The following is a 27,135-nucleotide window of genomic DNA, read 5'->3' as shown; positions in this document are numbered from 1 at the left end:
ACTTTACTAGTATTATTCACATTTCTGCTATAGAGAATGCCTAATAAAACTCTTTTTAAGATATTTATTGACTTTATTACTCATTGGCTGTGCCAGATCTGAGTTGCAGCATTTGGGATCTTTAGTTGCAGCATCCAGACGGACACTTAGTTGTGATGTGTGAGGTCTAGTTCACCAAGCAAGGATCAAACCCAGGCCCTCTGCTTTGGGTGTGCAGAGTCTTAGCCAATGGACCATCAGAGAAGTCCCCAAAACTGTCTTTCAATCACTGCAATTAAGTGACATCAAGAAAGATCATGGAAGTCATTAGACTTCACCTTTCCTGGAATTCTGCCCTCTGACCTTACTGTCCTGGAGCTTCTATGCCCCTAACTGAAGGAGGAGGAGCTTTACCCTTCCTTGCAGACATACTTGGGTCCTACCACCTCTTTTTTACTTTCCTATCTCTACTTCGTTCCTATCTTATTTTTATTCTCTGCTCTCTCCTCTCTCCTTTGTCCCTTTCCTTCTTGATTCATCACAGAATCAACTCAACAGCCTAACAGTCTGACCTGAGGGTCCCCTGCCCACGTGTCATTCCTTATCACCTTTAACCCATCATGGACCTCCTCACCTTCCTCACCAGGCTCTCAATTTTCCTCTCCTACTCAACTTTTGTCATCATTCTTGACTTCAACCTTCCCATGAATAATCTATGCAACATCTTGTCCCTGCCATTCTTCCACCTTCTCAGCTCCAAAGATCACTTCCCCCCATACTTCAGGGCCCCCTTCACATGGATCACAAAAGTTACAGCCCTCCCTCCAGCATCTCAACTCCAAACACCCTGTTCTCTGGCCATCATCTCTTCTAGACCACCACCCCAGCTCTCCTATTACAACTCCGCAAACATACCTCTACTATCAACACACTGTGAACCCTACCGCTTTTCTTCCTATCCATCATCCACCCTTATATCCTCATTTCTTTCCTCAGTTCAGTTCAGTTCAGTCACTCAGTCGTGTCTGATTCTTTGCAACCCCATGGACTGCAGCATGCCAGGCCTTCCTGTCCATCACCAACTCCCAGAGTTTACTCACACTCAAGTCCATTGAGTCAGTGATGCCATCCAACCATTTCATCCTCTGTCGTCCCCTTCTCCTTTTCAAATGAGTCAGCTCTTCGCATCAGGTGGCCAAAGTACTGGAATTTCAGCTTCAGCATCAGTCATTCTGATGAACATTTAGGACTGATTTCCTTTAGGATGGACTGGTTGGATCTCCATGCAATCCAAGGGACTCTCAAGAGTCTTCTCCAACACCACAGTTCAAAAGCATCAATTCTTCAGTACTCAGCTTTCTTTATAGTCCAACTCTCACATCCATACATGACCACTGGAAAAACCATAGCTTTGACTAGACGGACCTTTGTTGGCAAAGTAATATCTCTGCTTTTTAATATGCTGTCTGGGTTGGTCATAACTTTTCTTCCCAGGAGCAAGTGTCTTTTTATTTCATGGCTGCAATCACCATTCTGCAGTGAGTTTGGAGCCCCAAAAAATAAAGTCTACCATTGTTTCCACTGTTCCCCCATCTATTTGCCATGAAGTGATGGGACCAGATGCCAAGATCTTAGTTTTCTGAATGTTGAGCTTTAAGCCAACTTTTTCACTGTCCTCTTTCACTTTCATCAAGAGGCTCTTTAGTTCTTCTTCACTTTCTGCCATTTCTCTCCTAACCAACCCAAATGACGTGACCCCACACTATAAATGCCTCTAGGTAAACAGCCATAACCCTCCTGCTCCTTCTTTGGTAAAACCCCAATCCTGGTTAAACCCAACTGTGTACTTAGCCCATGCCTCCACCAGAGCAGCTTAATGTTGCTGAAGAAAATCCCAGAACCACATGCCAAATGGACTGGTTTCAAATGTATAATCACAGGACTTGAAAACAGAATTCAATTCTGTCAGACAGCTTACTTCCCTAGGGAACGTGTTTTCCCAACTTCCGAGATCATTATTCATATCTTCTCTGTTCTCAAATATCCAGCATTCCTTCCTCTCCTCCCCACTCTCAGCTAATGACCTTGCTTCATACCTCACAGAGAAAAGAGATGCAATCAGATTAGAACGACCTCATCCTTCAACTATCAATTCACCAGCCTTCCCGTATCAGTACATAAATGCTCTGCCTTCATTTCTGCTCAAAAGGGAAGAAAACAGATGAGATCCTGTGTCCTGTGATCAGATCACCTCTCATTTTAGAAACATCACTCCTACCATCACCTGTCCTTGCTTTATCATTTCTGTGAGCCTTTAAACATGGCTCAGGTGCCCTGACAAGGTTGCAGTCTCTGCAAACTAGATGAGGCCTGAAGGAACCCCCTGCCAAGCTCATTTATAGGAGGTTTCATTTCCTTGCCATGTGGGCCACTCCATAAGGCTGCACAGAGCACAGCTTCACCCAGGACAAAGGATCCAAAGGAGAGAGAGAAAGAGAGAACACCTAAACAGAAGCCACGATCCTTCTATAATCCAACCTCAGAAATGGCATCTCATCCCTCTGGTTGTATTTGACTCATTAGAATCAAGTTAGCGAAGTCAACACTGAGGGTGGAGACAGGAACAGAGCTTCACCTCTGGAAGAGAGGAGCATCAGAGAATTTATGGACATATTTGTTAAACCATCACTGTTTAAGAATTTAACATTATTCTAAATTTGATACTGAATCAGAATCACTTCCTCAATCTAGTATATATTCAGGGGTCTCCATAAACCACCCCTCATCCACCCCAGTATCACCTGACTCTTCAGCCAGTTCAAAGCCTTTATTATGTGCCTTCTTCACTCCTGCACACATTCACCCTCTTTCTTTGAGCACATCTTCTTCAGAATTTCTATATCTAGCTCTGATTATAACACCATGAACTGATTTAAATGTTGTGATGTAAATATTTCCAACTCATTTTATCTATGACTTACATATACTATGATTTCACTCCTTGAGAGCCAGGACCGAGTCCTCTTCTCAATCTGTCTTCTCCAGTGCCTGGTGTTAGCTATGTACAATCATGAATCAACCAATCAATCAAGCTAGCTAGAAAGAAAATGACCTCAAAATAAAATTAGATATGTTATATCTCTCTTGTTAACCAGTCGGTGTTTTTTACAACATTGCTTAAAATTATAAGTAATGGGCTGTCTCAAGTTTTGCTTGCTTTTGAGCTTTATACCCCTTCCCTTCTCTCCCTGCCTCTGCTATCTATGTCCTCCTGCAGCTTAGAACCATCTGGCTTAAAGACCTGGTCCCATTCCCATCTCTGCAACCAATCCACAATCCTAATCATGGATATGAGGGCGCTGATTACTCTAATCCTGAATCCAGACTCAACTTGACCTTGCACCTGTACTCTGACACCTGGTTTCTACACTGATTCAGAATCCACTTTTCATCACTTTTGTGCTTCTGATTAAGTAGATTCTTTGTTCTATGTTTGAGTTCCAATCTTGGGGATGGCTTTAAGGATACCTGGAATTTGTTTTAATCTGGTAGGGTAAGGCAAGCAGAACTATGGACAGAGGTTTGTGATACTGTACAGGAGGTGGTGATCAAGACCATCCTCAAGAAAAAGAAATGCAAAAAGGCAAGTTGGCAAGATGTCTGAGGAGGCCTTAAGAATAGCCAAGAAAAGAAGAGAAGTGAAAGGCAAAGGAGAAAAGGAAATACATACCCATCATAATGAAGAATTCCAAAGAAAAGCAAGGAGAGATAAGAGAGCCTTCCCCAGTGATCAGTGCAAAGAAATAGAGGAAAACAATAGAATGGGAAAGAATAGAGATCTCTTTGAGAAAATTGGATATACCAAGGGAGCATTTCATGCAAAGATGGGCACAATAAAGGACAGAAATGGTATGGACCTAACAGAAGCAGAAGATATTAAGAGGTGGCAAGAAAATACAGAAGAACTATATAAAAAAGATCATGACCCACATAACCATGATAGTGTGTTCAAATCATAAAATATGATGCTGTGCAAGTGCTGCACTCAATATGTCAGCAAATTTGGAAAACTCAGCAGTGGCCACCGGACTGGAAGAGGTCAATTTTCATTCCAATTCAAAAGAAAGGCAATGCCAAAGAATGCTCAAACTATGGCACAATTGCACTCATCTCACCCACTAGCAATGGAGAAGGTGATGGCAACCCACTCCAGTACTCTTGCCTGGAAAATCCCATGGACAGAGGAGCCTGGTAGACTGCAGTCCATGGGGCCGCTAAGAGTTGGGCACGACTGAGTGACTTCATTTTCACTTTTCACTTTCATGCATTGGAGAAGGAAATGGCAACCCACTCCAGTATTCTTGCCTGGAGAATCCCAGGGACAGAGGAGCCAAGTGGGCTGCCATCTATGGAGTTGCACAGAGTCGGACACGACTGAAGCAACTTAGCAACAGCAGCAGCAGCACCTGCTAGTAAAGTAATGCTCAAAATTATCCAAACTAGGCTTCAAAAGTATGTGACCCAAGAACTTCCAGATGTTCAAGCTGGATTTAGAAAAGGAAGAGGAATCAGAAACAAATTGCCAACATCCGCTAGATCATTGAAAAAGCAAGAGAGCTCCAGAAAAACATCTACTTCTACTTTATTGACTATGCCAAACCATTTGACTGTGTGGATCACAACAAACTATGGAAAATTCTTCAAGAGATAGGAATAGCAGACCACCTAACCTGCCTCCTGAGAAATCGGCATGCAGGTCAAGAAGCAACAGTTAGAACAAGACATGGAACAACTGACTGGCTCCAAATTCAGAAAGGAGTACATCAAGGTTGTATAGTGTCACCCTGTTTATTTAACTTCTATGCAGAGTACATCATACGAAATACTGGGCTGGATGAAGCACAAGCTGAAATCAAGACTGTTGGCAGAAATATCAATAACCTCAGATATGCAGATGACACCACACTTTTGGCAGAAAGCAAAGAGGAATTAAAAAGCCTCTTAATGAAAGTGAAAGAGGAGTGAAAAAGCTGACTTAAAACTCAACCTTCAGAAAATGACGATCATGGCATCTAGTCCCATCACTTCATGGCAAATAAATGGGAAAACAATGCAGTGAGAGACTTTATTTTGGGGGGCTCCAAAATCACTGCAGATGGTGACTGCAGCCATGAAATTAAAAGACACTTGTTCCTTGGAAGAAAAGATATGACTAACCCAGATAGCATATTAAAAAGCAGAGACATTACTTTGCCAACAAAGGTCCATCTAGTCAAAGCTATGGTTTTTCCAGTAGTCATGTATGGATGTGAGAGTTGGACTATAAAGAAAGCTGAGCACTGAAGAATTGATGGTTTTGAACTGTGGTGTTGGAGAAGACTCTTGAGAGTCCCTTGGACTGTAAGGAGATCCAACCAGTCCATCCTAAAGGAAATCAGTGTTGAATATTCATCAGAAGGACTGATGCTGAAGCTGAAACTCCAACACTTTGGCCACCTGATCCGAAAAATCGACACATTTTAAAAAGACCCTGATGCTGGGAGAGATTGAAGTCAGGAGGAGAAGGGGACAACAGAGGATGCGATCGTTGGATACCATCACTGACTCAATGGACATGAGTCTGAGCAAGCTCTGGGAGCTGGTGATGAACAGGGAAGTCTGGCGTGCAGCAGTCCATGGGGTCGCAAAGAGTTGGGCACGACTGAGTGACTGAACTGAACTGAAGACAAGCTGACATGAAAATGACTTCATATCTAGAAATAAGAGGCACAGTATGCCACACAGGGCCACAGACGGAAGCACCAGGGTCATTCAGGAGATGAGGAAGCAAGCGGGGAATGTGGGCAAGAGCCTTTGCTGTGGTTTTCCAGGGAAGAGCAAGTGAAGCAGAGTGAGTGGATTCAGGCAGGACTGGCTAGTCTGAAAAATTTTAGTGGGCTTTGGGGAAGAAGGGTCATCCCAAGTTGCCTGATACCTAGCCCTGGGTGATTAGGGCAGAGGGGATAGTGGCCTGGAGTATAAAGGCTTGAAAAAGAAAACAGTTGTGGGTATGGGCTCTGGATTGGTTGGTTTGCATATGAAATCATGCTCATTTATTAGCTGAAAAAATGAAGCAAATTGAGGTAGAAGCAATCCCTCAAGCATCAGCAAGGCCCCAGATGTCAAAGCACAAAATACAAAAACTAGAAAATGAGGCCATTATAGTAGCCCACCTAGGTCTACCTTGGTCCTGCCTTCCTCCTGCTGGTGCTCTTACTTCTTGCCTAGATAGCAGTCAAATACACATAGTATCAGCACAACCTCAGATAAGGGAGGGGGTCCTGAAATCAGACACACCTGGGTTGAAAAACCTAACTGCTTCCCCAGTGATTAGTTCTGCAACCATGAAGAAGTCACTTAATACCACTGAACTTCATTTTCCCATCTGTACAATGGAGATGATAATACCACCTACCTAATGCAAGTACTTCAGAGAAGGCAATGGCAACCCACTCCAGTACTCTTGCCTGGCAAATCCCATGGACGGAGGAGCCTGGTAGGCTGCAGTCCATGAGGTCACTAGGAGTCGGACACGACTGAGAGAGTCCACTTTCACTTTTCCACTTTCATGCATTGGAGAAGGAAATGGCAACCCACTCCAGTGTTCTTGCCTGGAGAATCCCAGGGACGGGGGAGCCTGGTGGGCTGCCGTCTCTGGGGTCGCACAGAGTCGGACACGACCGAAGCAACTTAGCAGCAGCAACAGCAATGCAAGTATTTATATCCATAAATCACTTTGCCTAGAACAGAGTAACCAGTCAAAATGGCAGCAGTAATCACTTTTTCTTCTCCCTCTGACTTCCCTTAACTTGAACTGTATGTAATTGGTACACAGTAGATACTCAATAAATATATGTTGAAGTTAACTGAACCAATAGAAGAAAAAAAGATCAATAAACAACCCCTGTCCCGGAACTTCCCTGGTGGTCCAGCAGCTAAGACTCCACAGTTTCAATGCAGGGGGCCCAGGTTCAATCCCTCATCAGGGAACTAGATCTCATATGCCACAATTAACATCCAGTGGTGGTTTAGTCGCTAAGTCATGTCCGACTTGCAATTCCATGGACTGTCACCTGTTGGGCTCCTCCGTCCATGGAATTCCCCAGGCAAGAATACTGGAATGTGTTGTCATTTCCTTCTCCAAGAAAATAGTAAGCAAGTGGTGATACTGATTAGAACCCTTCTTATAATGTTAGTTGCTCAGTCATGTCTGACTCTTTGCAATCATGGATTGTAGGCTGCCAGGCTCCTCTGTTCTCGGAATTCTCCAGGCAAGAATACTGGAGTGGGCTGCCATTCCCTTCTCCAGGGCATCTTTCCAACCCAGAAATCAAACCCAAGTCTCCTGCATCGAAGGCAGATTCTTTACCATCTGAGCCATGAGGGAACCCATATATCCAGTGCAGTCAGATAAATAAATAAATATTTTTTAAAATAATAACAATCCCAGTTCTTTGACCAATCACATAAATGCAACACTTTTAGCAGACATAGGTTAGAATATTTAACAGGCTAGAACTTGGAAGTGAGCCCTGGACTGGAAGTCTAGCTTTACAATTTAATCCCATGTGACTCTCTAAAACAAGATGGAGATGGTATTGATAGCCTTTCCAACATCCATCCCTCCTTTCCTTTGCTGGGAGAGCCCCCAATTTGTTCTGCTGTCCACATGTGACTCAGGGGAGGGAAATCCTAGCCCCATCTTCAGGGACAAATCCTGGAGGGTCCGAAGCCATTGCCAGCAATTGGTTTCCCAATGGGGATGTCACCGTTTCCACTCTAGTCATTGTTCATGTGGCCAGGAAATTCTCCGTGCTCCCACAGTGTTCTAGCAACCACAAGGGAGGCAGCCTATGGCCCAAGTCAGCAAGCTTAGGGTGGCAGAGTAAAGATGTGGAAAACCACCTGGATCCTCAGTAAAATAACACCAGCTAACATTTAACAGTCTGTTTGAGAGGTATATTGTCACCCTGCTTATTTAACTTATATGCAGAGTACATCATGAGAAATGCTGGGCTGGATGAAGCACAAGTTGGAATCAAGATTGCCGGGAGAAATATCAATAACCTCAGATATGCAGATGACACCACCCTTTTGGCAGAAAGTGATGAGGAACTAAAAAGCCTCTTGATGAAGGTGAAAGAGAGTGAAAAAGTTGGCTTAAAGCTCAACATTCAGAAAATGAAGATCATGGCATCTGGTCCCATCACTTCATGGCAAATACATGGGGAAACTGTGGAAACAGTGTCAGACTTTGTTTTTTGGGGCTCCAAAATCACTGCAGATGGTGATTACAGCCATGAAATTAAAAGACGCTTACTCCTTGGAAGGAAAGTTATGACCAACCTAGATAGCATTTTCAAAAGCAGAGACATTACTTTGCCAACAAAGGTCCATCTAGTCAAGGCTACGGTTTTTCCTGTAGTCATGTATGGATGTGAGAGTTGGACTGTGAAGAAGGCTGAGCACTGAAGAATTGATGCTTTGGAACTGTGGTGTTGGAGAAGACTTTTGGGAGTCCCTTGGACTGCAAGGAGATCCAACCAGTCCATTCTGAAGGAGATCAGCCCTGGGATTTCTTTGGAAGGAATGATGCTAAAGCTGAAACTCCAGTACTTCGGCCACCTCATGCGAAGAGTTCACTCATTGGAAAAGACTCTGATGCTGGGAGGGATTGGGGGCAGGAGGAGAAGGGGACGACAGAGGATGAGATGGCTGAATGGCATCACTGACTTGATGGACATGAGTCTGAGTGAACTCCAGGAGTTGGTGATGGACAGGGAGGCCTTGCGTGCTGCGATTAATGGGGTCGCAAAGAGTCGGACATGACTGAGCGACTGAACTGAACTGACTGAACATTAAACAAGTGCTTACTATGCTTCAGGTATTCTCCTAAATATTTGTGTGCATTAACTCATATATACAGACTTTCCGGTAGTCCAGTGATTGAGAGTCCACCTGCCAGTGCCGGGGACATGGGTTTGATCCCTGGTCTAGGAGGGTTCCACCTGCTGTGCAGCAACTAAGCCCACATGCCACCACTATTGAACCCATGCTCCAGAGCCCGCAAGCTGCAACTACCGAAACCCACATGCCTAGAGCCTGTGCTCTGCAACAAGAGAAGCTCCGCAGTGAGAACCATGCACCACAATGAAGAGGAGCCCCCTCTCAGCTTAACTAGAGAAAGCCCACCTGCAGCAACTAAGACCCAGGACAGCCAAAAATAAACAGATAATTTTTTAAAAAGATCGTATGATGCTCATCACTAATAACTGGTAGGAATGTTTTTTATCACTGTTTTACACAAAGAGAAAGAAGCCTGAAGAATTCAGCAATTTGAGCAAAATCTCATAGTGAATACATGCTAGAGTCAAGCTTTAAACCCAGGGTTGAGTTCCAGAATTTATATTCTTCACTTAACTGGATCTGGAAAATGCTACTGAGACAGAATCAATCACTTCCCTCTGGGCTTGTTATGAGATTTTAAAATGTCTTATTAAGGCAATTTGAATTTGAATTTTTGCTAAATGCTGCTGATGGCATCCTAATAAACATATACAGATTCTTCATCTTCAAAATGGGACACTTCTCCGTGCCTCCGAGGGCTGCTGTTAAGACGAAGAGTTCAATAAATGATCATGCCACCATCAGTTCTGCCAGATCACCTCCTACCACAGGCATCACACCTCTCATGGTTTTCCATCAGTTTGCTGAACCTCTTCCAAGACTCCACCCTAGGTCAGGAGCTGTGTGTGCTTCTGGGTCTCTGCCCATGCAAGTGTGTATATCCTCTGGAAGCAATCAGGCATTGCCTCATGTATAAAAATTAACTCATTACTAAGGAAAATTATTCTCCTAATAGATGTGTATTATCATGCAAACTCTAGCCTCTGGAAGATTTTATTTTATGTTCTTTCTTTCTCCATAATTAGTTGCAAAACCAAGTTATATAGTGAAGAGCTCAGTGGATTATCATATCCTAAATCAGCTCAAATGAAGAAGTTACATTCTGAGCTCACTTGCAAGACATATTATTAACCAATAGCCTTAATTTATAGCTGACATGTGAAAATAATGAAAAAGAATGGATACAAAATTTAAAATATTAACTCCTGGATAACTTTCTCAAAAGGGTAAAGCAATGGGAGAGAAAATAAACTTTTTTTTTAAATTTTATTTTATTTTTTAACTTTACAATATTGTATTGGTTTTGCCATATATCAAAATGAATCCACCACAGGTATACATGTGTTCCCCATCCTGAACCCTCCTCCCTCCTCCCTCCCCATACCATCCCTCTGGGTCGTCCCAGTGCACCAGCCCCAAGCATCCAGTATCGTGCATCGAGAAACTTTTGTACCTTGATCCGTGCCAAATCCCTGGGGGAAAAAAGGGTTTCCTGATAGTCTAAGGAAAAGACTTATGCGTTCTAACAAGCCTTTTAAGATATATTATGTCCTGTTTTAAAAGAAAGTGCTCATTACTTCAACAAGTTATTGAGCTGAATGTGTATTTTGCATATTTTTCAACTGCATCTTTGTCATTCCCAATTTTTGAAGCTCTCTATAAAAGCTGAATTATATATGCAGTGCACTTCCAAAATTCAACTTTCCTTCCTTCTCCATTCTATATCAAATGGATTCTCACTGTCAATATAAATTTAAATTTGTATAGTACTTTATACTTTATGAAGTGCCTTCAGAGTCATTTCCTTAATCCACAACAACTCTTAAAAAAAAAGATAGGATATACAGTCTTATCCAAATTGTCCAATAAACCTGCAAATTTATTTATGCTTGTTTTCATTTTATTCAGTCATTTACTTGACAGCCATAATGTACCAGCACTAGTCTAGGCACTGAGGATGCAGAAGGAAACAAAACAGTCACCATCTTCAGGAAACTTAAATTTTGGCAGGAAGGCCAAACAATAAACAGCAAATCAATGAGGAAGTCTAGATTCAAACTCTGGTTGCCTGATCCCAACTGTAGAGCTTTTTACAGGATACCACTTTGCCTTCCTGGTCCAGATTCACTGATGCAAATGTTCTCTTTGCCATGAAGACAGTTTGTGGACAGTTTGATTCCTTGGACTTGAATCTCACTGGGTTTCCAAAAGGTCTCAGACTTTTGTCCACTCTCTTGAAATAATCCAATGGACAACAGTCAAAATGGCATTTAATAACCAACACATTTAGGACACTATTATATTCCCCCAAAGAAGAGACCCATGGAGATAAAAACTGAATTACAAAAGTAACATATGCACACGTGAGTGTTTGTGTGCCTTCACTCATTTGCTCATCATCATTAATCATTGGAGGGTGTCATCTAGAGGATGACCCAAGAGCTGGACCCAAGCAATCAGAGGCTCCTCTCCCATTCCTTGGTCCTTGAAATGGAAGTACCATCCACTGTTCCCACCCTCGAAGCTGTTTCAAAGACACAGTCTCAAGACAGTAGGGTGTTGTTGAGAACATCTGGACAGCCTCCATGCATGAACCTCACTAAAACTTCTATATAAAACCTCTATATAAAGATTCTAGTAGGTGGGCGCACAGGTCTACCTATCTTGTTACCACTAAAGACAAACCTCACGTGTGACCTTCCTTGCTTATTACACCTGCCACCTACCCTGGAGTGATCTACCTCTTCCTTCAGTCTCTCCCTGCTCACCATGTGTGATGCCACCTTCAGATTTCACCTGGCAAGTCCCCCAGGTTGCAAACCCACACTAACACCAGGTAGGAAGGTTTTCATCACTGTTTTACAGATTGAGTGTGTGAATGTGAGCTAATTCACATAGTAATTCATGATAGGATCAGGTCTGAGTGTGCTGTGTACTCAGTTGCTCAGTCATGTCTGACTCTTTGCAACCCCATGGGACTGTAGCTTGCCAGGTTCCTCTGTCCATGGAATTTTCCAGGCAAGAGTACTGGAGAGGTTTGCCATTTTCTACTCCAGGGGATCTTACTGACCCAAGGATGGAACCCATGTATCTTGTTTCTCCTGCATTGGCAGGCATATTCGTTAAGGCTGAGCCACCAGGGAAGCCCTGGTGGGTAGAATCAGGGCCTAAACCCAAATCTGGGCTTCAGAACTGATGTTCTTTGCCTCTTGGCTTTACTGGATCTAGGAAATGCTGTTGAGACAGAATCAGCCAGGTAAAGGTCTTTCTTTACCTGGAAAAAAAATAGGTTCACATTAAGTTTGGAAGTACAAAATGAATGTCTTGCAAGAGTCTGCTCATTTAGCTATCAGCAGTTGTCCAGCTACACAGAGTTTCTGTAGGACAGCATCTCAGATGACTGCCCTCAACTGTTTTCTACCTCACAGCACTCACTGGCAAGTTAACCTGTCCCGTGTATCATTAGTAATTCATGACTTATTTGGAAAAGTGCAGGAACAGCACTACTACAGACCTAATACAATGAATATCCTATTAGGAAGAAATTAACAAATGAATTGTTGCTGATCAATAGGTGTTGAAGAGAAAATTACAATGATAGTAAAGCCTAAATAATTTATACATGATATTGATTTTTTCATTACATTAATTATTCCTTATAGCACACATAAGGAACTAGGAGAATAAAACTTTCAAAGCAAAGAAATTTATCTACCGTAGTGGATTGTAGCCTTAAGTATGAATTTAAAAGACAAAGAATGGATCAGGATAGTTGACAAATATTTCCAGACTAAAAATGCATCAGGTAATACATTTGACACTTCCAACGTTGCTAAGTTCCTTTGTGTTGCCAGACGTTTTTATACATAATGCTTTTGATATTCATTTATCAAGAAAAGTATTAATAGCATATTTATAAATAGAAATATTAGAAATAGAACAATCCATTAATCTACCTCTTTCATCTTATATGGAAAGCACAATGATAAATTTAGTGAAGCTATGTGAGGAAGAAAAATTTCTCTGAAACTTCTCCCAGAATCCTTCAGTTGACTGGATTTAAATCCAGTTGAACAGCATGCAGGTTCCTTACTGCTAATGGCTTTCAAAGCCAGGAGAAAACAATGCCCTAAGCCCATTTTTTCAGGGCAAGTCACTTTCATACAGATGTACGGGCCTGAAGATGACCCTTGCGTTTACAGAGCATTGCTGACTCTAACCTTGTCATAAAATGCTGTCCCAGAGAACGACAAAAATGTATTGTGCATAAGAAGGGCCGTGAAAGAGGATGGAGGTTGGTGTGTTCCTCACGGTGGATGGTGCTCCCAGCAACACAAAATCCACCCTACAGATCAGAGAAATGAACTTAACACCAATCTCAATGCAAGCTCTAGGTATAGACATTGTACTAAAAATGGCTTTTGTCATCTACAAATTCAAATGTTGAACAGCATTTTGCTCATGGCTTTATGACTCTGTAAACTCAAGCAGGGAACTGATGATTTCTTTTTCTTTATCTTTACTGAGTTTTCTCAGATACCAACTTCACTTCACTATTTTTCAGTAGCCGTTCCCTTCTCCAGGGGATTTTCCCAACCCAGGGATCGAACCCAAGTCTCCCACATTGCAGGCGGATTCTTTACCAGCTGAGCTACCAGGGAAGCCCAAGAATACTGGAGTGGGTAGCCTATCCCTTCACCAGTGGATCTTCCCAACCCAGGTATTGAACCGGGGTCTCCTGCATTGCAGGTGGATTCTTTACCAACTGAGCTACCATGGAAGCCCACATCTAATATTAGGAGATTCCAGGTTCATAATGTTTTTAAACAGAGTTTCATGAATATTTACTTTCAAGTATATCCTTGTTGCTATTGTTTAGTCGCCAAATCATGTCTGACTCTTTGCGACCCCATGGACTGTACTTACCAGGTTCTTCTGTCCATGGGTTGTCTCAGGCAAGAATACTGGAGTGGGTTGCAATTTCCTTCTCCAAAGGATCTTCCCAACCTAGGAAATGAACCCATGCCTCCTGCTTAGCAGGTGGATTCTTTACCACTGAGCCACCAAGGAAGCCCCAAGTACATCCTATCCCCCTCAAATAAAGATGGAAATAGGGTTTCAAAAGCCTTTTAAAATTAAAACTGAAAACATTAGAATAGTTTCAAGTGTGATATAATTTTTTTCCTCCCTCACCTGTTCCCTTCAGAGACTTAAAGTCACATTAATATTATTTTTAATGTGCTTAATGTTCTTACAAGAAAATCTAAGCAGCAGAAAGCATCTCATCTCATAAACTGGAGCCAGTTCTGCAAATTTTTTTGTAGTGACTTAACCAGTATTGTTATGTAACTTCAAATGTATAAAGTACCACACAGAGATATAATTTAAGATGTATATTATCTGGATCTGATACAGATCTAACTGCTCAAATATGTCATGATTGCCAGTCAATTCTGGGACACCAGGGGGACAAAACACCCGAATTCAGAATTGTTTTTATTACTCAGTGAAAAGTCACTTGTTATGGTGACAGCCCCATAGACAGCTCTGAGCTTTCTTTGCTTCTTCTACCATTCTTGGGTTGGAGACTAACGGTCCATATAGAAAACATGTGCTACAGGTTCTAAAGGAAAGGGTACTTGTTCTCAGGCTCATGTGTAGGATTGAACGGGGCATTCATAAAATGAATCAGAAGAAACTTCCAACTATTTTAAGTCACTGTGCAAGTTATTGTCCACGTTCATACCTGCTACCTCGGCAACCCCAAATCCATTCTCCACCCTTCTCTGCCTGGTGAAGCATGTGGAATGAGAATCACACATGTCCTTTAGCTGCCAGGTAAATCCAGCCACTGGAAGACAGTGGGAGGACAGGTGGGAGGGGAAGGAGACGAGGTATTTCCTCCTCACCCCCTCCTCTCTGCCTCCGCTCCATATGCCGGCAGGCAGCCCTTCCTACCACTGAGACTGTAGCTCTTCTTGTAAGACACCTTACATGGAGTGTTGACACTGCCTGCCCAACTCTGCTACTTCACACCCAGAGCGGTTAACTGCTTTCCTTGTTATTACTTACAATGAACCTTATGTCCAATGTTTGTACTGTTCCTCAATCCTTACCTCTGTTAACAGTCCCTTGGCAATCAGAAAGGGTGCCTGTTTGCTGCCAGGACCTACAATACAGCTACCCATGTTTGAGACAGCAACCTGATACAGAAAAAGAATGTGTAAGTAAATACAAGAACAGCAGCAGCATTCAAATACACCAGGCTGCAAGTCAGATGGCCTCTTAGATAGGTGCTTATTAATGCTCCCCATAAGTGTACTGATGAGACAAATCATTGCATACAAGATGCATCTCTGACCTCTACTCTCAATATCACCATCTTTCTGATTCAGTTCTTTAAGGATTTCAAACTTCGCCTTGACTACTTTTGTCCTTCTCTCCTCACCCTCCTCGGCAGCATCCTTCTAATTTACACTCTGCATTATCACTGTCCGTTCTCTCTTCCTTGACACGTCACCTTGTTCTTTACTGTGTTATATGGGTCCTAACTGCAGATTTCCACACACAGGCCAAGCTACCACATACTGATGTTTCAAGTTATGGTTACTCTTTCTTCTGGGTCTATGTTTTCATTTTAAGTAAATCTATGCAATTCTGCAGGTTCCTAACTAGAGCCCACAAAATACACAAGCTGCCATCCAGGTTTACAGTCTTACATCCATAATCTTGAATTCTTTGGAAGAAATACTCTGTAAAACATAATAGATGGATATGGAGGCCATCAAGGTGGTTAGCTTTTCTACCCTCCTTTGTTTGTAAAGAAACTAGAATGCAGAGGCAACCGTGAACATGTGGTATTAAAGGCAAGCTTCTGACAATAAATGACCCAGTACTTACCAATAAAAGCATGGTGCTATATTAATAATAGCAATGAACTACAAATATTTATGTGCCCACGGGCAACTAATTCAATTTCACCGCAGGATTGCTTCATTTATGAATTTAATCGTATGTGTTTAAACATTTTTGTTGCTATTTCATTAATATCCCATAAAAAAATAAAATGATATGCTGAAGAAAAGAAAGGACGAAAGTCTCTAAGCACAGCATTAAGTGCCCACTGCATGCCCATGGTATCCAGAGAATTAACACTTACTTTTATCATTTATGGCTTTTCTCTTGCATCATACCTTGCAAGTTCATTTTTGCATCATTGAGGATGAAAAGTTGCAGATTCAAAACACAACATACAGGTTTACCTATCATTTTATTTTTACACAGAACAGCACAGATGTTTGAGAAAATTTTTTAAAAAGAGACTTTTTCTGTGCCAGGCTGTCTGAAGAATGCCACACGCATTCTTAGCACTCACTGTGAGATAATATCATTATTATTCCTCCCATTTTCCAGAGCAGGTAACTGACTTCTTCAGGATTACGTGACAGCAAGTGCTTGAACCCGGTTAAAATTGAGCTAATTTGACTTCACAGCCCCTAATCTACACATGACCCTAACTGCATTCACTAGCTGGGCATCAGCATGATTTTCAGGAATATTCAGAGGCTAGTGTATTTTTCTGGAGAAGGCAATGGCAACCCACTCCAGTACTCTCGCCTGGAAAATCCCATGGACGGAGGAGCCTGCTAGGCTGCAGTCCAATGGGGTCGCTAAGAGTTAGACATGACTGAGCAACTTCACTTTCACTTTTCCTTTCATGCATTGGAGAAGGAAATGGCAACCCACTCCAGTGTTCGTGCCTGGAGAATCCCAGGGATGGGGGAGCCTGGTGGGCTGCCATTCTATGGGGTCACACAGAGTCAGACACGACTGAAGCAACTTAGCAGCAGCAGTGTATTTTTCACGGATTTTCTCCAATTTCTGCTAAGGACTTTTTTCCTAATTGCTCTCCAAGATGACTATTGCTAACCGCAACCACCTCGACCATCTGGCTTTAACCAGGAATAATTCAGAGTCTACATTATTGGTACTTTTCTCCTCCACCCATCCTACATCAGAGTTCCCATGCTCTTGGTTTCGGCACATTCTTTTCCTACAGTGAGAATGAACGATGAGGCAAACCTTCCCAAGAGGCAAGACCATCTGTCTGTACCCAAATGAATTTCTGATCTGTGGTATATTAAGGGGAGAGACCCCCTAGAATGTTCTAATAAGCCCTGGGCTGAATACTTACTTTGACGACTCCTCTGGCAAATAAGAGGAATTGACATCTTGCTAATTATGAAAGGCAACTATTAACAGTTCAAATTTGCATGACACAAAATAAGAGAGGCAGGACGCCAAATGTTTGATAATCCCAACTTTCAAAGAACCAAAGTCTTGTCAAGTTATGCTGATATTTTTTAAAAGTAATCTAGAACATAGAGTATATGTTTAGCTAACATTGAACTTCTATAGGTCAGTCTCTGTGCTGGGAACTTCACATATGTTTTACTGCATTTGCTAGAGGAAGATACAAACCAATAACTCTCTCTAGGTTAACAAGTATTTGGTACACTTCCCAACACATATTTAAATGCTTAGCTATAATTAAAACAAAGTTCTATTAGCCAATTAAAATCAACAGGAATATATCCATAATTTAACAAACTCGAAAATAAGATAATTGATTAATACAAAATATTAATTTGGGTTCCCCATTTACTTGTTTTCATACTAAACCTATTCCTTGGCCCAATAATTTATTTCATTACTCTTAAAATCACATTAGGATTTGCCAGTCTCAATTAAACCTGTTTAATTCATTATCAAGCATAAATAACTTTCAAATGGCATAAGCTTCTGATTGTCCTTAGTCAAAATGAGACGGTAATAATTAGCTTTGGGGAATAATACTATAACAGTCTAAGATTAGGCAAATCCACGTCGCTAGTGGCTAAATTTACTTAGCTTCCAATTATTACACAAACATTTATATTTCTCTGAATTCAACCCTTTCAAAAACCCCAAGGTAACCAGCAAGGAAAACGTAGAATAAGCCATATCTTAGCATTTACCATTTCCAGTTTTATCTTCACAACTCAAAAAAAAAAAAAAAGAACTGAATGAGTTTAATTCAACTTCCTTCTGATTTATAGCAAATATCAGAGGTTTGAACCAGAAGCCATACTTTAAGAGACCCTGTAATGAGCATATAAGTGGATATGGCATATAGACAGAACAATCTCTTATCTCCTTGGTTTTATACTGCACACAAACCTGATGGTGAAAATTAACCTTTTTTGCAGTTCAACATTTCTAATTAGAAGAGACATCAAAAAGATTATCCCTTAGAAAGCAGTATGGGCCATAATATTCTAGATAGCCTTTGAAACAGAGCTCTGCTGCTTCCTGTGTATTTTAAACTGCTGTCTAAAGGAAAAGCAATAACCAGATGATCTTTCAAAGCAGTTATGGCTTTACGTGCCAAGTTGTGTTATATTTTCTCATCTTACCTTTTTATACTTATTATGAAGAAGCAGACATCCTCGTATACAGGACCTAATTATTGCTTTTGGCACTGAATATGTAAAATAGTCTATACCAACAAATCATGCTGTACTAAAAGTTTCCTTGGTAGAAATGTTTACAAATCTTCAAGAACTGACTAGTCCATTGAGAATCCTTTTGTGCCTCTGTGTGTGCGATGGGGGCTGTTTTGTTTTCTCTGTACAAGGCAAGAAAGGAGAGGCGAAAGATGCTCTGAACTCAGCTTAGAACACAGAACCTTCAAATAAAAGGCCACACAGGTTAAGCCCTTCCCGAGGAAGAAATTCCTTTCCACATCAGTGGTTAATTAGCTAAAATGTTCACTGCTGGGGAGCACACCACTTCACAAAAGAGTTCCTTCTCTTGTAGACAGTTACATGCTTTATGAAGTTCTTTCTTACTCTAAGTTGAAATCCTTGTCCTCTCAGTTCTCTCTTCCTTATCCTAATCTCATCCTTTGGCGAAACACAGACCAAATCTCCTACACTTTCCATATCTTCCTTCTTTGAGTATTTGAAAGCAATCCTTATGTCTCTCCTATTTTTCCCACCTCCATATTAAATATTACCAGCTCCTTCAATTATTCCTCCTATGACATGGTTTCCAGATGCTGCAAATAAACTAGAATTGTAGCATGACTCAAAATTTTTCTTAAAAAATTTTTAAAAGAGATCTGAAGGTTATTTCTCATTTATTTACAAGCATAACTGACACAATCACGCCGACTATCCAGAACCCAGTGATCTTCCCAGAAGCTGTATTTATGCTAGCTCCCCTTCTTGTGATACACACAAACACACACACACACCCCGCTACCTCCATCACCACCATTCATGTGACACAAATTGGGTCAGAGAACCTCATCTCCCTGGCCACACTGATTGGCTGAAAGAACAGTCAAAAGTTCCAAGCTGCACCAATCAGAGTCATTCCCCAAGGTTTCCAATTGGAACTCAGAGAAGGCTTGCTTTCCTCTTAGCCCTAGATCTATTAGATTCAATAGCCATTTACTCATTTCATGGAATAAGCCATTTTGATATATTGAGTCCAATATGAAAAGGGGTGTGGAAAAGGGTCCAATATGAAAGACAGGGTGTACCTCTGTCTTTCCTGTGTTCTGGTTATTAAGCTAGAATTTCCCCTTTGTCTGAACTGAGTTTGAGTCAAGTTTGTATCATCTGCAACACAGAGGGTCCTATTGAAGACAACATTCATAACCTTGCAAGCAGTCTAACAGGACCAACAGAATGTAGTCAGAAAAAATTTGCCATCCCACCCTACAAAAGGGATGGATGGAATCTCCTTCCATCATAATTTTAAGAATGAAAGCAATACTCACTTACTGAAGAAGATCAAGGTCTATCTTGCCTAAACACCTAAGTTCATAGGGCTGACACTATTTGCTCAAACTATATTCTGAGACCTATCACAGGGCCTGGCACATAGTAGGTGCCTAAGACACCCTCCACTATACTTGTTAAAGTGAACAGAAGAAATGGTGGGCAAAACATTGAATATAAATGATCAAAATGAAGACATGAGTTCCCTGTGGAAACCTAAGATGTATTTCACATCTTCTTAATATTAGATAACCCATTGACCACACAAATTATGGAACCAGATTATCTCTTCAGTCTTTTTTAGCCATAAAATATTAGGAGTCTATCCATACTCCACCAAAGGTAATGAAGAGACTTCTAAAGACTTAGGCAGGCAGACAAAAATGTGAAACATACTGAGATAATGAAGGAAGCATAAAGATGAGAAACAATAACCTACTAAAGAAATAATAGAGAAAAGAAAGAAAAAGGGGAGAAATCATCACTAATACGATAAAAGAGGTCATTTAGACAAGCCATCTTCCTATTACCTTCCTGTCTTATTCTAACCGATTCCTATGCTCAGAAATGCCCTCTGGACCTAAACTGCCAGCCCCAGAGCCTTGCTCCTTTCTGGCCCCTTAAAATACACAGGATGGCTCCTTCCACTCTGCCAAAAATCTCCTTCCAGAGTTGGCTTCCTGCTTTGGCCTTTGGTCCCAGCCGTTCCCGACTCCTCGCTCACCATTCCAGACAGTTTGTCTTTGGCACCCACAGAATCCACTCAGTTACACAGTGTGCTTTCCCGTCCCTGTTTCCCAGCCTGAACTCTGCAACGACTGATGCCCAAATGTTCATAATTTTCAATTTATTGATCAGTGTTTTGAACTTAGGATTTTGTCTCCACACAAATAATCATAAGATGGCATCTATAGATTAAGGTGGCCCATTTGCATCAAGCTGCTTGAGGAAATGACCTCATATCCTTTTGTGGAAGAAGACCTTGATTAGGGCAAATACTGCTATTACAATTAACAACTAATATTTAAATATTACTATATATCTCCATACCAAGTATTGACTCCAATACTCTTGCCTGGAAAATCCCATGGACGGAGGGGCCTGGTGGGCTGCCGTCCATGGGGTCGCTGAGAGTCGGACACGACTGAAGTGACTTAGCAGCAGCAGCAAGTATTGGGTGCTATGTATCAACATATTATACTATGCACAGGTATTATGATAACACTATGTGAAGCATTTTACATGCATTTGCTCTTTTAGTTCTCATAAGACCTCAAGAGGTTAAGTACCAATTATTATCCACATATAAGATGAAGAATCTGAGGCTCAAAAAGAGCAACTTACTAATTTACACAGCTAATAAGCACAAGAGCCACATGACCTGACTCCAGAATCCTCACTCTTACAGGTATTCCACGACCCACAAGGACATTGATCCCTGTAAGCAATGGAGAGGGGGTACAGAGGAGGAACCCAAAGCAAAGAGACTAGGGCACCAAAGTCAACGTGATCTACTTCTTGATTTTGCTCAGAGTCAGCCCTATTTGAAGTAGAACCTTGTTCCCATTATGTAGCAATAGATTATCTGCCATTTTGCATTGTGGAAATGTACCCTCCATTATCCAGGCTAATCTAGTTGACTGTAGAACGCTGTACACAGATACTCTAATGACAGACAACTAATTCGATCTTCTGTGTGAGGAAGATGCGGCTGAACATCTCTTCAACTTTTTCCCTATCACTTTTGATGCAGGGTCCTTTACATACACCACAGATATTCCTCCCTACAGCATCCAGAGGAGAAAAGTAATTGAGAATAACAGGAAAAGGGAGAGGGGGTGAGGATGAAGAGAAAGAAAGATTATAAAAATGGTGTCCCCCCAAAAAACATTATTAGAGAATTTTTTTTAACAAGCAAACCAGTGCAGGTTTATCTGAAAACTTCTGATTCTGAAAGAAAAGAATCTATCATTAACAAAGACAAGCATTTGACTGTGCAATAGAAACCTTATGTTCAAATAGCCAAGGTGGCATTCTCCTCCATTACCCAGCAGAAAGATGGTATTTCCTCTACCATCTGAGCCACCAGGGAAGCCCTTGAAATAGTATTTCCTGTAGAAGTAAGACCTCGCTGCTGTAACCTATGCAGGATCTGCAGTAGCAGCAGCATGTCATCACTAAGCAAAAATCCAAGTATTCTTAAATTTCATAGTCTCTAATTGCTCCAAAAGCTTCATCTATTCGCTAAAGGTTTTATGGACATTGATAGAAAATAATGCCCATCTCTACTGAAGAATCACTAGCTAGGTCTATGTGATAATTAGTCTCTAGTTTAAGTGAAATGGAAGTTGAGATTCACACTAGTAAACTCTCTGGGGTCATTCAGGAGTTACTACATAAAGGTACAAATACAAAAAGTATAATTTGTGATGAAATGTAGCAGAGACTGTCTCTCACTGAAACAATAGCCTCCTTTGGTAGGAAATTTGGCAGTCATTATCAACTGAAAAACTGTTGCAAGCTAAAATACAGGGGCAGGATCTAAAACACTACACAATTAGAAATCTTGAAAAGTTAAAGGACCTTAAAATACGCTAAGGAAGGAGACTTGTGCTTTCATTCCAAGTCCAACCAGTTTCTTATTCTAAGCAATTTCCATTAAACAGGCAAAAGAGCAGGGAGGAGAGAAAGTATTTGAAAAACTGCCAGAGTAAAAAATCCCATAATGAAATTTTGCTCATTCTTGGAGAAATGAAGTAGAATTAGATGCTTCAGTGGTGGTGAATTCCAGAATCTGGGTAGCTTCCAGTAAATGAAGCTTTTCCATAATGTCAGAGGCAAAAGCTATCTGATATCAACATATTGAGCTTGAGTTTTTAAACTCCTATTTCCTTACACCAAACTGTTTGAAACCTTTGAGATAAAAAACCTCAATAAACCAGTGTTCCAAGCTTTTAATATTTTAGTCCCTTGAGCAAGCATGTCAGATTAATCTTCAAATTGCAATGGGCAGAAAGAACATTAAACTGAAATTCTCAAGCCCAGTGCCTCTCTGCAAGGATGTTAATAAGGTAAGCCGTTTCATTGGCTATTAAGATTTCAAACTTTCCTAATTCTCAGCGGCCTTACCACTTTAAAGTGGGTGGGGACAGAGGTGGGAGAGGAAGCTAGGGATTTGTTTCTGACATCTTTGTATGCATCTAGCATTGAGCACACTGCCAGGCACACAGGAAGCCTTTAACAAATGCTTTCAGAATGAGTTGAATGATTGGTCTGGGGGGGAAGAGTGGAAATATTGCCGAGAACAGGAGGAGTCCAGATACTGGCGCTGCTCAGCAACAGAGCTCATCTCTAGAATTAGGGTTATGGAAGTGGAGCAGAAATTCTAACGTGTGTCTTCAAAGCAGCAACAAGAGCCTTGAGAACAGCCACCAAGGAGCCACTTACAGAGGGATGAGACTCGTCTCTGGCTTCGCCCTGCCTGGAAAACTCCTACCCTGTCTCTCTACGTCCAGCTCCCTCTGCCTTTCACCGGGTTTGAGTTTCCACTAGCAGAACTTAGGTTCAAGATTCGACCTCGCTGGTCTAACCCAGGCCTCCTGGCCATTCCAGGGGTTCCACGCACAGAGAGAGGTCACACCGTGCTAGGCATAAGAAATGTCTCTCTCTCACTCTCTCTCTCTCTCACTCTCTCTCTCTCTCTCTCTCTCTCTCTCTCTCACACACACACACACACACACACACACACACAACGACGACAGCTCTCGACACCTTTGGGGCGGGGGAGAGAGCGATGGGGGCTAGGGGAGGAGCGAGTTCAAGACCAGGACACTTTCCAAAGGTTTCTTCTCCCTCTCCTAAAACCTCTGCCCGCATCGCGGGACGATGCTGGGGAACCACCCGCCCGGCGCAGCCGAGGGAGCGCGGGGTCGCCTGGGGCGGAGGGATGGTCGGAACTGGGGTGGGGGCGGCGGGGTGGGCTGGAGGGGGAAGGAAGGTGGCCGGAAGCGAGACGACGCGGCGGGGGGACAGTACCTGGTGTGGCTGTGGTTGCGGGGACAGTCTTTCTTCTCCATGATGGCCGGCACACAGTTGGTGAGCTCCGTCCAGTCGGCGTGCAGCCCGCAGCTCCAGCCGGTGGAGAAGCGGGAGAAGAGCCACGTCTCCTTCTTGCCGGGCCGGTGGCAGGTGCACTTCTTCTGGCCGGCTTTGCAGCTGCACGGCTGCTCCAGCCGGATGTTCTTCACCAGGTGTCGGCCGAACGTGGTGCCCCCGGTCTTCTGGATGTGCAGGAAGACGATCACGTCGCGCCCCTTGATGTTGAAATCCACGAAGCGGGTCAGGTCCTTCGGGGTGAAGTTGAAGCGCGGCACGAACCGGGGCAAGGAGCCGTTCTCGGGGGCCTCGGGGTCCGGTTCCTCTTCCTCCTCCTCCGCCTCCTCCTCCTCGTCCTCGGGTTCCCCCGGCTCCTCATCCTCGTCCTCCGGCGCCGCGGCCCCCCGAGGTCCCTCGGGCGGCCCCCGGGGTGGCGGGGGCAGCTGGGGCCGCCGCTCCCAGTCCTCGGGCGGCGCCTGTGCCCGGCGGGCGGGACTCGGGGCGGCCGGCTGTCCGGCTTCTCCGGCGCGGGGCTGCTCCCCGAAGTTGGCGCAGGAGCTGGAGCAGGAGGGGGACACGTACTGGTACATGATGACCACGAAGAGGAGAGTGAGCACCGGCGTCAGCAGCCACTTGTTGAACCTTTCATCCATGGTCCCGCTCTCAGGCCGGCAGGCTACGCGGCGACAGCGGCAGAGACGCGGACGCGCGGCAGCTCGGAAGTTTCGGGGACTCCGGGGCGCGGCTCCGAGCTCGCCGCTCCTCCATGCCCCTGACGCCGGGGCGAGCTGCTGGCTGGCAGCCCCGCGGCACTCCGGCGCTCCGGGGCTGGCAGAGCCGGGCCTGTGGATCGAGCGGGGAGACGGGCGCCGGCGCACGGCTGCGGCGGCGGCGTGGGGCGCCCTGCTCTCCCGGGGGCGCCCGGCTCCCGGCTCCCCGCCCCGGGCGCGGCGCGCGCTCTCAGGCGGCGCAGGGCATCCCGCCGCCGGCGCTCAGGTCCTGGGGAGCGCGGCTCGGGTCCCGGACCTGCCCCGGGCAGCCAAGCAGCTGAGGCCGCGAGCGCGGGGGCTGCATGGGGCTCTCGAGGGCGCTGGCCAAGGGCGAAGGCTCGGCGCGGCCCCGCCGACCCGGCCGCCCGCGGGCCCCGCGATCCGCACGCGCTCCAGGCGCCTTTGCCCTCGGATCACCAGGTGCGGGAGCCACGAGGACGCACGGCGCCCGCCGCAAGTTTGCAGAGGAGCCCCCCGCAGCGGCTGCGGGCGAGGCGCCGGTACGGAGCCGCCTCCCCCGGGCGAGGCGCACTGCTGCTCCGGGTCGGTCCGCCCAGGCGCGGGCACGCAGACACACTCGCACACACTGGCTGGCACCGCCACAACCCGCCAGCCGGTGTGACAGGAGCCCTGCTACCCGCAGCAAAAAAAAAAAAAAAAAAAAAACCTGCCCTAGGTACGGAGCATGCGCCAAAGCCTTCCCCAGCCCCCGAGGAGTTTCCAGGGGAGGAGTCCGTGGCTCCGCGGGGCTCCGAGCAGGCAACTGGGGGTGGGAATCCCTTCAGCCTTGAGCGTGGAGAGATTCGGAAGAAAGGCAAAAGCAGAGCAAGGAGAGGATGCGAGCTGGTCGTCACTGGCGCTAATCCGAGACCTCCAAATCCACAGCTTTCTCCATCTGAGAGTGGACAGAAATCTGGCCAGGCGATTTGCACGAATAACACGTGCCCACTGCTGGGCAGACCCACCTAGGCAGGACTTCGCACAAGTTGGCTGGTCCCTTGCTGGCAGGGCATATTGGCTCAGGATTGCTTTTCATCTCTACACAAGACGTTCTAACTGGTGCTCAAGTTTTATTCTGGTCCTTCCACAAGTACAGACTCGGTGTGTTCAATTCTACAACTTTATTCAACCAGCATCTATTCATCGATTATCCATTAGGCGCCTACTGGGGATCTGGCTTTGTGTTCACGGCACACTTCAATGCTTCCAGTACCAGACAGTCCAGCCCACAACCAGAGAGGAGTTTAGGGGTCACCTCCTAAAATTCCCACTAAATTTCCTCCTAAAATTCCGACTACCACACACCGAGCTCCCCGATATGCAAGTTTCGCCCCTCCCCCCACCCCAATATGGACGATAAGATCTCCACCTGTATTTCACAAGCTAAAAAGCTCTTGATTAGGTGCAGATTTTAACTTTCTTTGTCAAACATCTTTATTTTGCATTTATCTGAGAAGCAATTCTTTGTTTAATAACAGTTTATCTTTTTCAGATAATGAATGGAGTAAAAAATAAATTGAAATAACTGCCCCTCCCCAATGCCTGGACTTGCTCGATGCCAAGTTGAGAGTGGCAGTGTACTGAAGGTGGACACAGTGCAGCCTGAGTCCGTGGCTCAGGCCAACGTGTCCCTCCTGGGTGCCCTGCCAGTCCTAGTCTCCCAGCCCCAACATCCCAGTCTTCGTAGCAACCAGGGTTCCCTCCTGGCCTCTTCATGGATCTATCCCTTATTTGTCTCTTCCTGAGACACTGTGCTGATTTCTTTCATTTGTCAGACTGTCCCCATCACAGCTATTAGTTAAGATCCAGATCTCTTTCAGGGTTGCTAACACTTGCCCAAAAGAGGCCATTTATATTGTTCTAGGCAGGTTGGACTCTTCTAATGAACTTCCCTCTGCTACTTCCTTTCCTATTTTCAACTCCATTAAACCAACCACAGTGTCCTTCCTGACACTGTATGAGACTACATGAGTAAGAAAGGTGTTGGGTAAGATGAATCAGTTTCTTTAAAGCTTATTTGATCCCATTTCTTTTTCTCACACTTAAAGTTTAAAATCCTATTAATGGCATCACACTACTCTCCAAAGCCAGGAACTGTGATAGAACAAATCCCAATGAAACCCAACAATTATTTCCTGAATGCATCTAGTTAATGGTGTTACTTATATTTTAAAATATGTCTTTGCATTAGCAAAGTAAAAACCTGTTATACCTTGTTGTATTACTTTATTTGAGAAGTTTCTTGTTTTCTATAAAATCACTTGATATCACATGGATAAATATAACTTCATTAGCTACCCAAATGGAAAACCTGAGTACTGGTGGCAATTTCTATAGTGGAAAGCACTTTCCTAGCCATATCTTGTTTGCTCCTTGGAACAAGGAGATAAGAGAAGTACAACCCTCCCTCTTTATAGTTGGGGGGAAAAGGGTTGGTATTAAGATCCCTCCCCTAAATCCTGGGATGCTCAAGTCCCTTATATAAAATGGTGCTGTTGTTGTTCAGTCGCTCAGTC

General features: G+C 43.8%; 1 protein-coding gene across 1 annotated transcript in view; it reads right to left on the bottom strand.

Moving 5' to 3' along the window:
* The window catches only part of HS6ST3 (heparan sulfate 6-O-sulfotransferase 3), a 728,019-nt gene extending 703,517 nt beyond the window's left edge, over positions 1-24,502 (bottom strand). Inside the window, exon 1 of the mRNA XM_055542866.1 lies at positions 23,790-24,502. Within this exon, the coding sequence (XP_055398841.1) occupies positions 23,790-24,502 (713 nt within the window). The remainder of the gene's footprint in view (positions 1-23,789) is intronic.
* Positions 24,503-27,135: the final 2,633 nt, after the last annotated feature.

Source organism: Bubalus kerabau, chromosome 12 (assembly GCF_029407905.1).
Source record: "Bubalus kerabau isolate K-KA32 ecotype Philippines breed swamp buffalo chromosome 12, PCC_UOA_SB_1v2, whole genome shotgun sequence".
NCBI classification, from domain to species: Eukaryota; Metazoa; Chordata; class Mammalia; order Artiodactyla; family Bovidae; genus Bubalus; species Bubalus kerabau.
Note: the sequence above shows the minus strand (reverse complement) of the source record. Positions and strands in the feature narration are given on the sequence as shown.